Raw genomic sequence first — 15,964 nt, forward strand, 5'->3', positions numbered from 1 at the left:
CCTAAGCTCGAGGGAAGCACCAAGGGAGGTGACAGGATTGGTACGGAGCTTTATTCCAGCCTAGAATCCTGGCTTCTTCCCCATATTGGGGAGAAACTCACTCTCATCTTGGCAATCAGCCAGGGACAACCCCAAAGACACACTTGTCTGATAACTAGATAAAATATGCTCTGAGAACAGAATATTTACCATACCCAATAATATTACTATTAGAGATTTTTAAAATAAGACTGACAAACCAGGTGTGATGGCACCTGCCTGTAAACCCAGCACTCAGGAGGCTGAGGCAAGAAGACCCTGCTGGAAGCCAGAGGCCAGCCTGGGCCATATAGTGAGTTCAAGGCCAGCCTGAACTACATAGCAAGACCTTGTGTCAAAAAAATCAATAAATAAAGACTGGTGTGCAAAAAAATGCATTACTGATAATTCCCTAACTTAGGGAAACAAGTTCCCTGGCACTAAAGATGGAAGCACCATTGCTGGCCATGCAGGACCTGAACCAGGTCTGCAAGATCAAGCATAAGCTGAGCAGGACCAGAGTGGACCTAAAGGCAGCAGGCTCAGGCCTCTGCCGCAGCTCCCCTCTGAGCATGTGCCTAACAGCACCTTGGCTACTATATAGTCTTTAAAAACCACGGACTGGGCCAGAGATTTAGCTCAGTGGTTCTGGTGCCTGCCTCGAAAGCGCAAGGTCCCAAGTACCAAAAAAAAAAACAAAAAAAAAAACCACAGACAATGTTTTCCATGAAGCATACTTCTTGGCAGCCTGTGCCATCTATGACCATTTGACACTGTACCTCTCATTTGTCTGTAAGCACAGACCAAATCAAAAGGGAACTTTTTTTTATTAACATGCTTTTGAATAAAAGCAAGTACCTCTTTGTTGATTTTGTTGGTTTCTGCCACTCGGTCGGCCAGGATGGGGTGCTGCACTGGAGGGGCTGGGATGGGCTGCATGGCAATGAGCTGGATCTTACTGGGGACCTGCCGGCTGGCCTCCGAGGAGCGGGAAATCCTGTCCACATGCTCAAAGATAGAGGCCGAGGAATGTTGCTCCGTCCCGGAACTGGGCAGTCGGGGGCCTGGAACAGAGAAGCGAAACAAAAAGTCATCCTAAAGAGGCAACACTGGAGCATTTCTGAAAGAATCCTCAGATGAGGCCTCTGACCAAAAATACATCCTGACTCAAGGAGCAGAACTTTGGATTGTGAGTAACTTGTTCTGCAAGTGTTCAGCAAGATGAGCAAGCACTTCTCATAAATTTTAACATGATAAACAAGCAATGTCTTGCAATATGAATAGTACATGACATCGAATGTCACATGACCACAACTGAGCCATTGGTTCCTCCCTCCCCCTCCCTCCTTCTCTCTCTCTCTCCTTCTTCCTCTTCCTCTCTCTCTCTCTCTCCCTCTCTCAGGAGAAAAAAAAACAGATTAAAATGTATACTTAGAAATGACTAAAAAGGTAATTTTTATGTTATGTATATTTCACTATGATAATTTTTAAAGGAATAATGTATAAAAGAAGATATTTAAATGTGCAGAAAGAAAGATAAAAAAACACTTTAAAACATTAACAGAAACTGGGTCTTGGTATAATGAGTGATTTTTTTCAAGTTTCTTGCATTTTCTACCAAGAGGTTTTTCCCTAATGAGCATTAACTGTAGTAGAAATAATCCAAACAGATTTTAATTTTTTTAAAAATAGAAGAGAGAAGAAGAGGGGAATAAGCAGAAAGCTATGCAGTTGAACTGGGATCAGCTGATGTCCCAGTTTTCCTAAGCCATTGTCACCTCCTGCTTTAAAATAAATAGCCAACTGCAGGAGTCAAAGCAGTAGAAACGTTTTTTAAACAAAAGCTGAGGGCCTGGGATTTAGCTCAGTGGTCCCACCGCCTGCCTTGCAAGTGCAAGGACCCAAGTTTGATCCCCAGTAACCCCCCAAAAAACAAAAGCTGAAGTCTTAAAACCCCAAGCAAAAGTGAAAAATGCAGAAGTTTCTTTTCAGTATAAAAAAGACTAAGAGCTGGAAAAGTGATAAGAAATAGCTGATGTTTTATATAAGGAATGCACATCAGTGGTCTGTAGATTTTCGTATTTTCTCTCCATGTGAATTATAGTCACATTATCCCAAGTAATTAGAAATTATTACAATTGTGAATCTCCCACCCAGGAGGCAGCAGCAATTCTTTGCCTGTCTGTGCCACCCCAACAAGCCAGGCACTGCCAGTCCCAGAGGCAGCTCGGCACACAGCAGACAGCCTCTAAACAGAGATCATTACCTTTGCCAGATGGGCTGGCCTTGTCGACCTGAACTTCAGAAGGAGCCACAAATGTCGAACAGGGTGGCCCATTAAGCTACTGCTACTCAGCGAGGAGAAATGGATGCACACAGATTAACACTGTGTGAGTCCTGCCTGAGGGCGAGTAGGGACTTTGGATTAAAACCCCCTTTTCTGCCAGTATTAGTTTTAAAAAGCAATGGTAGAAATTTCATTACATGGTCAAGAGATCTACTGCATATCACAGTGATTACAAAGAATTGCAGTACTGCTATATCTAAAAATAGCTAAGTGAGTAGGCCTTATTCTTACCACACATAAAAAATGATAATCATGTGAGGTATCTCACATTAAACAGATTGCTAAGCCATTCTACAGTATATACATCATGTGGTAACCATAAATATATACATTTGCATCCTGTAGATTAAAATAAGCATTTAAAAAATAATCTGCTATTTAAGACCCCAAAAGGACATAATACAAGACCATATAGGATCATTTTCACCAAGCAGAAAGACAGAGGAAAGAGTACTGCTCAAATGCTTTAGCAACAAGTATTTTTAAGGAACTGTTACTGCATTATCTACAAATAAATGCAGCAAATCACATCACTACCAAGGCTGGTGGCCCACGATCACCCTCGTGAGACAGCAATCACAATTCCCTGCTGTGTTCTCTGTCCTCCACTCCTAACACAGCCCAGAAACTCAGCAAGCACTAAATGGATAATCGACTGACTGACTGCAGTCACCTCAACTCAGTTTTAAGATTTTCTCTTGGAAAGGGGTTTGGGAATCAACCTTATTGAAAAGATGAGAACTATATTTTAAAATTGTAATCAATTTAGAAATAGATGCTTCAAATTCTTCAGACACATATAACTGGGGTAGTTGATCTGGTTGTGAATATTAATTAGCTTGGCAAAGCCTTTAGCAGGTGCAAAAGTAAATTCTCACCCAAAATCCTTGAACTTGGAGTTTGCAGAATTCAAATGAATGAAGTCCTAACTACTTAAACATCAAAAACTTGCACACTCACACCCTAAGGAGAGCATAATGGAAATACCCAGCATTCTGCTGCCCTTAGCTACTTGGCACATTCCCGATGACAGAGAAGAGAAAGACAGAGGAGTCACAGTCAGGGACAGAGGCAGTGACCACAGTGCCATCCCAGCCTGTGCGGCTGCCACCACTCTGGCTGGCACACCATCTCCTCAGTCACCTCTCCTATCACATCCTCACTAAGGTGACCAATCTCACCGTGTGGCTCATCTTAATGCCCAGAACTGTGGACACGGTGGCACATGACTGCGTAATCCCTGAAGGGCTCTTGCAGGGTCATCTGGGTACATATTCAGGCCCAGTCACTTTCCAGGAACAGCTGGGCCAGGAGTAACGCACAACCTCGAATTTACCAGAACTGAAACAGCAGTCTTTTCTGAGCTTCCATCGAAGGGGTAGGAGGGAGGAGGGGCTTAAAATGCCAGATGACCTGGGACAGCTGTCAAGTCTTGCCAAGAGCCCCAGAGAGAGCTAGCTGGTGCCTGTGAAAGGTGCAACAGGACAGAGGACACTGCCGGTGCCAGGGCCACACAGAGGAGGGTGTCAGGGTGGTTCACAGCCTCCTGCCCTGAAATAATTTTTATTTCATTTTACTTGTAAAAAAATGGATTTTTATGTGAATTCTGGGATAACTCAAAAGCTGTGAGAAAAACTAAGAATCTTGTTTATACAATATTTAATGAGGTTCTATGCAAGCAATAAAGTACCTTTACAGAAGCATTAAAGCTATCTAATGCACCTTTTAAAAAGGAAACAATCTAAGGTGCACTGATACATGGAGTGAGAAAACTAGCTCTCTACACATGAAAGCAGTGCGCAGACCCTGGTATCCTTCCCCATTAGGACAGCAGCGCCTGAGTCCCCTCCCTCCTACATAGTCGGCTCTCACCCCCACGGCTGAAGTGCTTGCTACCCTGACTTCTAACTATGTGCTGAGTGACTCCTGATTGTTGTTAACTTTGCAGAACACACCGGCTTCGACACTCTCGGAAAGAGTCAAATGCAGGCACTAAAAGCAAGACATTCTCAGGCAAGCAATTAACACATACTGTGAAAACTTACTCAGACATTTCTTTCCTAAGATTAAAACTAGACTTTAATCATGTCTATCTGAAACACGGCACCTGTTACCACGGTGCTAAGTAGTTTTTAAGAGTCTGAGAAACTAGATCCAAAGAAAAAGTTCTTCCTGTCTTTTAAGAGGAGTATGTCCTTAAGATTATAAAAGAATCAGCAGGAAAGGGAGAAAGGGTCTCAAGAATGGGCAGTTCGTCCCCCCAGGAGCCTTGGGGGCTTAGGGACCTGCAAGGCCACAGGAATGTCAGGGACAGCAGAGGCCTCTGGGCTTCAGTCCAGAATCTCTTCATTTATAAAGCACAGTTCACTTGTTTGTTTCGTTTTTTTTGTACAGGGGATCAAACTCAGGACCTTGTGCTTGGCAGGCAGGTGACGCCACCACTGAGCTAAATTCCCAGCTCAGCACAGTTCACTTGTGCTGCACTTTCATACAGATGTATTTGTGATTTTTACAATGTAACCATAAAAACTGCTATTTCAAGTAAAACGCAAAGCTTTCCAATTATCTTTGCATTACTGAAACACAATCCTGAAATATAAATAGAGCTCCAGCCAATGCACCAGCTGACAGATACATTTACTTAGCAGAAAAACCGAGCTATCTTTCCCTTACTCCAAACCCGCTCCCAAGGCTAGGAAGGCCTATAGGCACAGTTGTCACAGAGCACAACTCTCATTGTAATGACCTTAAAGGGAATGAAGTTCACTTCTCACCTGGCTTACAACACCCTTTCTGACCCCAGTCCAAAGATGCTAAGCCACCTGCTCACACCACGCTGCCTGCAGGAAGACAGATCTCAGAACAGGACCACACACAGCGGTGTGGACAGAACTTTCTGAGTGCAACAGCTGTGCGCTCCTTGAACGGGATCCTAAGAAAGTCACGGTGCTGGGGCTGGGTGTTAGGACTATGGTTTCCATTCAGTTCCTCCATGTCCTTCCTGCAGGAAAATCATGTGGACTCTACACTAGGCTGAAGCGGGGCTACCAACCTTACGACGCACCTCAGTGAAGCCCAACCTCTTGCACAGTCTCTCACCCCAAAGCAGATGCCAAGGCAGTTGGTGACAACTGATGCTGAGAAATTCACATGAATACACATGAAACTCACATGCACAGCCCATTTCACAAATTAAAAAAAAAATTTAGCCTCTGAAGTGGCTTAAAACCAAGGCCTGTGGGAATCTCATGGCTGCTTTAATGTGAAGAATGAGGGATGTCACAGACCACTCTGCGGGGCACGGTGGGCTTTGCCCTCGGGAACCGCTGCCGGCGCCTTATCTCCTGCTTCCCTCTCACTGGACTCCTCACTGACGGTAGAGTCGGCATCAGAGGGGGAAACTCTGCAGACACAAAACAAAATACAAACATTAAAAACAAGAAAGAATAAAAGAAAAGAAAGAAAGAACAAAAATAGAAAGGTCACATTAATTTGGAAGTCAGCCTTCCAGGCACAACTAGTAGAGATGAGACAGTCTAAGGATCACACTAACCTAGCAATTCAACAGATGCTAGGAAACCAAGTGCCAAACTGGAGGACAGTCTCACAGCTTCCGGGGGCCCATGGCCCAGCTCTGGGCCCTGGGTCATTTCTAGACAGGTAGTCTGGGTCTAGACCAAGTCAGATCAAAAAGAATCTGGGGTTTGGGTTTGGGCTTGGTTTGGGGTTAACAGGGCCTGAGAACCCCTAGGAGCCCAGAATGGTTCTGCAGTCACCCCAAACAACTCCAGATCTTTGGAAGATGCCCACATACACAATTCTGGGGCAAGGATCCCTACTGAGATTAGAATCTTTATAAGAAAACATCAAGGGTATTGCAGTACCCAGGTCTCACCAGCACTCCCTGTACTCGGGCTCCCTGGCTTCTGTGACAGTATGAAGTGATAGAAATTCTGGGTCTCCCAGGGATACTGAGATATGCAGTCATCCCTCAGTATCATGGGGCATTGCTTTTAGGGTCCCCGTGGACACTAGAATGTGTAGATACTCAAAGACCCTCATATAAAATGTCACAGTGTTTGATAGAACCTGTGATCATCCTCTGTATTCTTTATATCATCTCCGGACTATTTACAATGTAAATACTAGTAAGTACTTGTCATACCGCTTAGGGAATAATGATGAGAAAAAAAGCCTGCATATGTTTAGTAAAGAGGCAATTTTTTTCCTGAATAGTTTTGATCCATAATCAGTGGAATCTGTGGATATGCAAGCTGAGGGTGTAAAGGGACAACTGTATACACCATGCAGATCACCAAGGTGCTGTGACTAGTGTTCACAGTAAGGTTACTAGAAGGAATGAAATACTTCACAAAAATTTACTAGCATACTAAATTATCTTTAACAACTTGATTTATTCTTAGCTTGCAAAATAAGTAACTAGCATCTCTCTCTGATTTATTTTATAATGATCATACTCTCACATCCATTACACTGTTAAAATTAGGCCAGGCCCCACAAGTAGGTTTTCTGATAAGACAGAAATCATGACATTGTTTTGAATGTTGGTTTTCCCGCATATTTTTTCTGCACTTAGCAGAAGATCAGCAGTTAAGAGTTGCAAAACTCAAAGAAAGGCCAATAATTGGAGGCTCCAGCAGCCAGAGCCTGGCCATGCTATGATCTACAGTCAGCTTCCCAAGACCTGATTCTGAACTTTGTCTTCTTCAATCTCACTCCAGTGCGTCTCACAGTTTCAGAGGGTAACAAGGGACTTCCCGGTGGTTTGGAAAATGAGTGATTCTCCTCATTGCTCTACTCCAATAGAGGGACTAGAATTAATTAGGAATGGGAAGCTGGGCAGGGAGGAGGTGGCAAGGAGTCCCGTGCAGTGTGCTAACAAAGTGACAGCACAGGCAGCTGAGAAAAACAGAGCAAACAGGAGGATGTGGTAAGGTCACCTGCAGACAGAGCAGCAAAGTCATACGCAGCAGCCAGCACCACAGGCAGGGGCACAGAAGGCGCCCCTGGCTGGGAACATGCACTGGGCCTAAAGGCACTGTCATACCTTCACAAGTGGCGACTTCTAGTCTTAAATCACACAGGAATCACACAGCCCACTCCAGTAGCTCAGCAGAGTGGGCTGAGAGCCCTTGGGTCCTTGTGTGACCCACCTACTCACCAGTCTCCCAGGCTCATGCCATTGGCCCTTGTGATATTACAAACTGACAACCTGAAAGCAAACACGTGCTCTGAGATAGAGAACAACCCAGAAAGCCCAGTAATAACCTTCCTCTGTGGCGGACGTTCTTGGAAGGGATCTTGGACTTGGGGCTTGGCACGTCTCCGTTTTCTGAGGGTGTGGTGTGGTCCTTCACAGGTCCCGGCAGTGGCGCTGGCTCGTGAATAATCAATATATCATCTTTATTGTGTTGACCCAGATGTTGCTTGGCAAAATCGAAGCCCTTTACACTAGGGATCTGCAGCTAAAACACACACACAGGCACACACAAACGAGGTGGTTAACGTGACATCTGAGGACAGTGACAAGGCATCATGTGGGTGAGCGAGAGGAGCTCATGTCTGACCCAGTACCATTCTGGCAATGCCACCAGCCCAATTCCACAAGCATCTCCAGAATGCTGTGTGTAAGGTCCTGTTTGTACCCAGAATGTGACAGATGCTTGCAAAAGATTAAACAAGAGTACAAGGATTAAATAGCAAGTCCATAACATAAAAGCTATTCCGAGACAGCAGCTGCCCTCCTGCCATAGTGGCAAATCATGTGCTGGTAACTGCAAGAGAGCAGCAGGGTGAGACTTTGGAGGAAAAGGGCACAGGAGCCAGACCTTGATGGCAGGCAGGACTTGGAAGTAAAAGGAAACTACCAAGAGCATGCTCTAGGAGATGTGATAAAAAAACTATGGTGACTATTTTAAGTTTTTAAAAATTTATTATAGAAAAGACACATTGCCATGAATTTCACTCAAAATAATCTCCCTTGCTTCAAACTCTCATTCCATTATCTTGCCACTTTCTCAAGCAGTTCTGGGCGTCCTCCTTCTTATAGTGCAGATTATTATAATCTGTACTTGAGGAGGAAGAATGCAGGGGACTCCAAATGCTAACTTCTCTGGGCAATCAGAAAACCACTTAATGTTTTTAAACATGCAGATTTGTAAGATCCAAGCAGACAAGACACAAAGGACCAGTAAGAGAGCCCAGTGATACCCCATATACATAAAACCATAGAAGCTTGAGTCCAAAATCTTAGCAATGAAGATAGGAAGAAACAGACAGCTCTGGAAAGCTGGCAGAGGAACTAGAAGCCAAACAGGAGCAAGAGTGAAAAGCCACTGGTGACCTGAAAGTTTTTGACAGGGCAGCCAGTGAGGGTGGGACAGAAAGAGAGTGTGAAGGGATGAGGGCCTGAGGGGTAAACGGCAGGTGTCACCCTAAACATGCTTAGTATGAGGTGACAGCAAAGGCCCCAAAAAGCAGCTGCACATGCAGGACAATAGCTCAGGGGACCTTCAGGCTGACAGGTGACACCAAGAGCCATCTCTCCAGAAGGTGGCAGCACAAAAGTTGGGATTTTTCCAGATTAATACAGGTCCAGAGATAAAATGTGGAAGACCATCTAACAATATGGGACTATAAAGAAGGAAAGGAAGCAAAGAGTAAAAGACAAGGTAACTTCCAAGAAACAGAAGAATTTTGAAAGTTCAAGGTAATAGAAGCCAAGGGAAGAAAGAACTTCTAGAAAGGACCAACACCAAACCCACAACCAGACCTGTGAGCTGCAACATGGACCAATGAGACAGGAAGGTGAGACAGGAAGGAAACTCGAGGTGCCCAGGGATGTGGGAACCTTTTTGTTACTAGTGCTAGGATTCAACCCAGAGGCTTGTACATGGTTAGACAGGAGCTCTACTACTGAGCTACAGCCCTGGCCATTTCTGATGATGATGATGAATAATTTCTTTAAATCCAGCTTCCAGAGCATAAGAAAATAAACTACATATTAAAAAAGCATCCCAGGGCCGGGGATTTAGGTGAGTGGTTCCACCGCCTGCCTCGCAAGTGCAAGGTCTTGAGTTCGATCCCCAGTACCAAAAAAAAAAATCATCCCAAGGGGTCACCTCAGCAGGAACACTTCTTGTAACCAAAGCCCTCCTCAGACAGTTTTTGAGGCAAAAGACAAAATCACCCAAGTCTAAGAAGTAATTTTCAACAATATAGTGCATATAAAAGCAAAAGTGTTTATTGTATTTGCATTAACTGTATCACAAATAAGTGACACTGGTGGCTTAGGTTGGTGACCCAAGGTCTTTCTGCCACCAAAACTCCAGGATGGATGGAAGAAAAGTGACCTGCAAAAATGATTTCTACCAGCAGAGGGGGACAAAATGTACCATAAAAGTAGTTTACAAAGAGTTGCTCAGAAACAAAAGGGAATACTGACTGATCACCTATATTCTCCAAGGAGATCCTGTTACTCTGCACCACGCACCCCCCAGGCCCACTCTGCAAAGGAGAAAGCTCAACCTGCCACTGTAGGAGACTGCATTACCACAGGGTGATACCAACTGGGCCCTTGGGTGAGAAAGAATCAGCGAGAGCAAAGCAGACAGGGCAGCAGTGAGAAATCTCAAAGGCACTGCCTCATCCCCTCCTGGGACAGGCCCAGCCGAGGCTCTGCACTTACCTGTCTCACTCAGAGGAGGGATGCTCAGGCCCTGCTGTGTGCCTCGCCGGGAAGCACCCGTGTGCCTTGACCTGCACGCTGGCTGGGAGGTCACCAGCCTCATATCCAAAAGCTCTGCAAGCCCTTATTCCAACAGGGGTCTCAAGTTGGGTCTTAAACCCACATTTTACATCAAAGGACAAAAGAGTGAAATTTTCAGTCCATTGCTCTATTCTACTGACATTCTTTTCATTATGGAAGGAGGGGATGATGGCAACCTTGTCATCAAAAAGAGGTTTGTGTGAGGGAGAATTAGATGAACGGCGCAAAAGGAGAAAAGAAGAATGGGAGAAAGTTCGAAAACCTGAAGATCTCAAAGAATGTCCAGAGGAGGTTTATGACCCTCGGTCTCTCTATGAAAGACTGCAGGAACAGAAACAGAGGAAGCAGCAGAAGTGTGAAGAGCAGTTCAAATTCAAAAACATGGTAAGAGGCTTAGATGAAGATGAGACCAACTTCCTTGATGAGGTTTCTCAGCAGCAGGAACTAATAGAAAAGCAACGAAGAGAAGAACTGAAAGAACTAAAGGAATACAGAAGTAATCTCAACAAGGTTGGAATCTGCAGAAAACAAGAAGGAAGTGGAGAAGAAACTGCCTACGAAACCAATAGAAACCAAGAACAAGTTCTCCCAGGCACAGCTGTTGGCAGGAGCTGTGAAGCATAAGAGCTCAGAGAGTGGCAATAGTGTGAAAAGACTGAAACCAGACTCTGACCCAGATGACAACAGTCAAGAGGCCCCATCCAGTGTATCTGTTGGAAGTACCTCCCTGAGCAGCCCGTCCATTCACTGCCCACCGTCGCTGTCTGCATCAGCATCCTCCCAGGCCTGGGAGGCTACTTGGAGAGCAGAGACTGAGTCCAGCTCAGACAGTGAAGGCACCATCAACGCCATGGGGAAGATCGTCTCCTCCATCTTCCAAACCAACGCCTTCCTGGCGGCGCCCTAGCTCCTATCCTTCCCACAGGGAGCTCCCCTAGAATGGTCAGACAGTCCGTTTTGCCTCTAGGCACTACCTCCCTCCAGAAACTCCTTTGCCACCCCCCTATGCACACCCTGACACTTTTAACCTCAACTAAAAATGTGCCAGATCACTTGTGGCCAGAACTGTGTTTGGTCTCCTTTCTGCTGTAGTGCAGATGACCAAACCAGTCCCACTGCCTCTTCCTCTCTGACTTGGTAGGGTGGGTGTAACCCGCAGAAGCTCTGCCTGAGGGGATCAGCACAGCTACCTAGCAGAGGGTGCTGCTGGGTTTTGTTGCTTTCTTGTTTTCTCTTTTTCCTTTCCCAACAGCACCAGAAGCAAGGGCAGTTGTTGCACAGGTGTTATTTAAAGTTTATTGTAGACATATGTGTTGTTCAGTTCGACTGCACTGTGGAGCATGTGGAGACAAAGCTGACCAGTGGAGAAATGGAGGACTTCCCTGGAACTAACCCCTCCGTGATGTCGTGATGTCGTGATGTCGTGATGTCGTGTGCTAAGTAAAGATAATGAAGTCCATCTGCGGGGAATGTCAGTTGACTGACACCAGCCTTCATTGCGAAGTTTGCCTTACTGTTGGCCACTCTTTTCCTCTCCATCCAACCCCATTTGTATAGGAATGGTCTGGTAATGAGCAAGCTTTTATCTTCTGCTCAGATCTTTTCTCTGCCTGGCAAATTATTTTGTTTTTGATTTTGAAATAAAAGATTTAGTTTAAGATTTTTTTTAAAACAAAGAAAGAGTGAAATTTTCCATGGTTTTTTTTTCCTGCTTTTTTGTTCTGTTTTAGTTTAGCTTATTTTTTTTGAGACAAAGACTTGCTATGTAGCCCAGGCTGGCCTCAAACTTTCGATCCTCCTGCCTCAGTGCTAGGATTATAGGTATATGTCATGGCTCCCGGCTCCATATTTACTTCTGAAAGATCAAAATCACAACTTCAAATTAAAGGAACAAATACTAGAGCTAAAATAGAACTGCATACATTCTTGAACATTTACTCAGACTTGCAGGATATTTTCATGAACGCCTTGAACCCAACTATTGAATACTGCAATACTTGTGTTCAGGCCACCTAATAAAGTCTTTTCCTCATTGTCCCTCATGGCCTCTCTCTGTTTATTTGTTATCCTGTTTACTGTAAATTTCCATAAAAATTTAACTGTACTCTTATTATATATGTGAGAATTCAGCAAGCCAGAAGCAACTCTTGAACTTCAAAAAAAACCTATTTCATAAGATCAGATGGATTCCTATCAGACTTTGACATGCTGTCCTAATTTACGGAGCACATAATTATAAATATTATTTTCACCTTGAAAAGGAATGACAAACCCACTACATAATTCTCAAGTGTCCATCTGCTAAGCCTGTTTAAGATCCATAGAAAATTAAAATTTGACACTGATTGTTCCTAGCTGATAGCAAAAACCTGAACAAGCAATTTCCAGTTTTAGGACACTGCATTGGTCCTGCTGCACCTCCTCTCAGCTCCTGAAACAAAGTGAAAGAGTAACAGACAGAATCAATGATCCTCTAACCACTGCCACCACCATTTACTAAACCTCACTGCAATCTTTCTTGGTATATTTCCAGTAAGAAAGAGCATGTCCCTAAGGACTGGGCAACAATCTCTTTTAGCACATTATGAGTTTGCTCTAACCAAATTGGAGGAGCTACAGGTTACCTCCTCAAAGCAAAGAGCAATATAAAGACACAAGCAGTACTGGCTTCTTCAGTACTGTGTGCATGGCTTATGTCTAGGCACTAAACACCTTCCCTGAGAAACTGTCAGGGCTTGTGTAGGAAACAAACAGGATGATGCACATGAAAATATGGCAAAAATGTCAGAGTACTATACAAACACAATTGGTGACTGACAGCATTATAATCGCTGTTGGGTGATGAGACCTCAAGCAGTTCAGATAAATAGCTGAGTTCTCAGGCATTAGATACAGCTATAGATATAAATTTAGATACGATAGTTTGAAAGTCAGCAACAGGATGTGACACTTGGTAGACCCTCAATAAATATTTGATGACTGAATGAACTCCAGAAAGATCAGCTGAAGCACCCAACTTACTGGATTTTATGAGATGCCAAGAAAAGATCCTATGTCATAAATGGAATATGCAAGTCCTACGGTTCACTGCTCATCCCCAACTATCATCTTTAAAAACACATCTTGTAGGCTGGGTAAGTTGCAGTCTTCTACAGCAGTAGAAATTGGGCAACTAATCTGTGTTTACAGACAAAACAAAAGCCATCTACACAAGAGAAAAAAATCTGAGCAGCACCCTCATCTCCTTTGTGGAATTCACTCATTTTCTTTCATTTCTACTTTTCTAGACCACTCTACCTAGTTTTTCCATTTCCTTTTTTTATTTTCTTTTTTTAGATCTAGAGTTAAGCCTGCCTAGCATTATTATATCCCCAGCCTCCACATGCAGAATAGGCTTCAATGAGTATTTTATAAAAGACGAGTTGAGATTAATTAGAGTCTTCAATATTCATATTAGGGCCCACTTATTTCAGAAGAAGGATGGTTCTTTTGTTCTTTCTTTCTTTCTTTCTTTCTTTCTTTCTTTCTTTCTTTCTTTCTGCAATATAACACAGACGGGACAGGCCAGATTGTCTATGCCCTGCTAAAATACATCATCCAACAAGTCAGGGAGGTCTGGGAGAACAGGTCAGCCAAGTAACAAGAGATGCCTGATGAATTCAAAAACATGTGGGCCATAAATATAATGAGAGCCAGATGGACCGAGGCACAATGAAGTCCCCAGCACTCAGGGTTAGCCTGACCCCCCTGGGAAGGAGCAGTTAAGATGACAATAGAAACCACAGCACAAATCTCAACAGTGTGTGAATAAAAATGTGCAAGCCCGTAGAGCCTGCCACTGTCAGCATTTGTTACTTGATGGGTGAAATTTGTGAAAACTCCACATGACCACCATGCTGTTTCCACTCAGAAGGTGAGGATAAGGGGAAGTTTCTGCCATCTGTCTGTCTTCAGCGTGGCGGGCAGGGGGACCCTGGTAACCCAGGGGAGGGGGCGGCACTCAAGCCTACAGCATATCACAAACAGCTGACTGAGCAAAGTGCCACTCCTGCACCCTGCACGCCGCAGTGGGAGTCACAGCAGAGCCCACAGACTCTAATAGCAGCCCTGGCTGCTGGGCTGCATCTGCAGAAGGAGAGAAGCACTCATGAGGCTCCTTGGAGCCTCAGTCTGCACTGCCTTCCAAGGGACCATTGCAAGTGAAAATGTCCCTGCAGAAAAGCCCGCGATGGCTGCCCGCTGCCCCAGCACCAGCTCCGGTCTTGGGGCCTGGACCGCCCTTCTCTGCCTGGGTGTGGGCTGTGCCCCAGCTTTCCTCAGCTACTCTGCTCCCACTGCCACCCAAGTCGCCCCCTTTACCTCTCCCCTCCTGTCCAGCAACACCTGCTCTCAGGAGACAGAGGCCTGATGTCTGCTTTTGCTAACTGGTCCTTCACCCTCACTGTCTGTCACTTCGCCTGGCTATGCTAGCTCAGAAGTTTGGCTCCTGGACATCCGTGGGCCAGGGCTCCCTCTGGCTGCCCGCAGCGCCAACCTCAGGAGCAAGCAAGGGTGCCAACCACTTAGGGGCCATGATGCCAGACCAGTGACTGGGTGTGGACTGTCCTCATCAGAAGGAACAAGTTCCACAGAGAACACCACCCCCAGCCGATGCTTCTCACGGTAAAGAGGATCCAGGCTAGGGGTTTTTAGGCAAAATTAACAATTTCTTTGAACTATAGATAAAGGAAAGACACATGGTTTTATGCGGGTTTTTTTTCTTTGTTATTTGAAATTTTAAAAAGGGCCCTGCCTCAACATATGACAAAATGGCCTCTCCCACTTAGCGTATTCCAAAAATAATCGACTCCCAGACAACCTGAAGAGGTCTCCTTCTCATTACAAGGGGAAGGGGGTGTGGATTGTAGGTCGGCAGACTTACTGCTTCCAGATGTTTGCAGCTCTGGATTTGCTAACGGATTTCAAAAAGTATCACAAGGCAGCATCAGGGTGGGGTGAGTGTGGTGGAGAGAGAAAGCAGAAAGCACAGAAACAGGGGAAGGAGGATGACAGTATCCCCACAGTGTACCCCCGGGAACAGAGCACAGGCCCTTCATGACTGCCACACAACCTCAGAAGAGGGCAGAGGAAGTAGGGAGTCTGTTCTGAAACTAAAGAAAGATCACCATTTTCTTACTGCAGACCCATGAAAAGATCTATATGGCAGGTTTCTGCACCAGCAAAACCAGACCCTGCTTCTGAAACCTGGCGAGGTCTTGCAGGGAGCTTTGTGCCAAGGACCTCAGCCGTAACCAGCTGGAAATGCGTCTGTGCAAGCTCACAGCACCTGAAGGCAAAGAACAACTCCAAGGCCTGGAAGTTCTATTCGCCACTCTGCCCAATTGACTCACAACAACCTGTGGCATGCAGAAATATTTCGGATGTAAAAGTGTGAGAAGGAACAAGTGTGGGGAACATCCTACTTTCAACCCAGAGATGCTGACCCTGGTTGTTCACTGAAGTACAGATAATGGATGGGCTTTCCCAGGGAGGGTGGATGGATGTCAAGGAATTTGGACCAGAAGAGCCCTAAACACATAATCACTGGCACTGGTTAAATGTCCCTGTAACAATATCCTTTCACCAGAACAAGAACATTTCCTAGCCTATTGTGGATTTTACTACAATGAAATTCACACTATGACTCATTCAGTATGTCAAGGACTTCTTCCATGCCATTCACTAGTGTAACAACAACACAACACCCTCAGCAGGCTATGCAAATAATAAATGAAGACAGGCAGTAAACATAGTATTCATGTATAAAATGC

General features: G+C 44.9%; 1 protein-coding gene and 1 pseudogene across 3 annotated transcripts in view; one reads left to right on the forward strand and one right to left on the reverse strand.

Annotated features, from left to right (window-relative positions):
- Kiaa1549 (KIAA1549 ortholog) overlaps positions 1 to 15,964 on the reverse strand; it is a 151,125-nt gene that overhangs the window by 42,900 nt on the left and 92,261 nt on the right. For all 3 annotated transcript variants that reach the window (XR_015449117.1, XM_087205903.1, XM_087205902.1), the window contains exons 11-13: positions 7,655 to 7,851; positions 5,653 to 5,768; positions 877 to 1,082 (exon numbers count right to left, since the gene is read on the reverse strand). Coding sequence is in view for 2 of the 3 variants with exons in the window: in XM_087205903.1 (XP_087062029.1) it covers positions 877 to 1,082; positions 5,653 to 5,768; positions 7,655 to 7,851 (519 nt within the window). In the remaining variant the exon portion in view is untranslated. The remainder of the gene's footprint in view (positions 1 to 876; positions 1,083 to 5,652; positions 5,769 to 7,654; positions 7,852 to 15,964) is intronic.
- On the forward strand, positions 10,307 to 11,061 carry LOC101720085 (PSME3-interacting protein pseudogene; annotated as a pseudogene).

This window comes from Heterocephalus glaber, unplaced genomic scaffold (genome assembly GCF_053883595.1).
Source record: "Heterocephalus glaber isolate CG9 unplaced genomic scaffold, H.glaber_assembly_v1.0 deba00000621, whole genome shotgun sequence".
NCBI lineage: Eukaryota > Metazoa > Chordata > Mammalia > Rodentia > Bathyergidae > Heterocephalus > Heterocephalus glaber.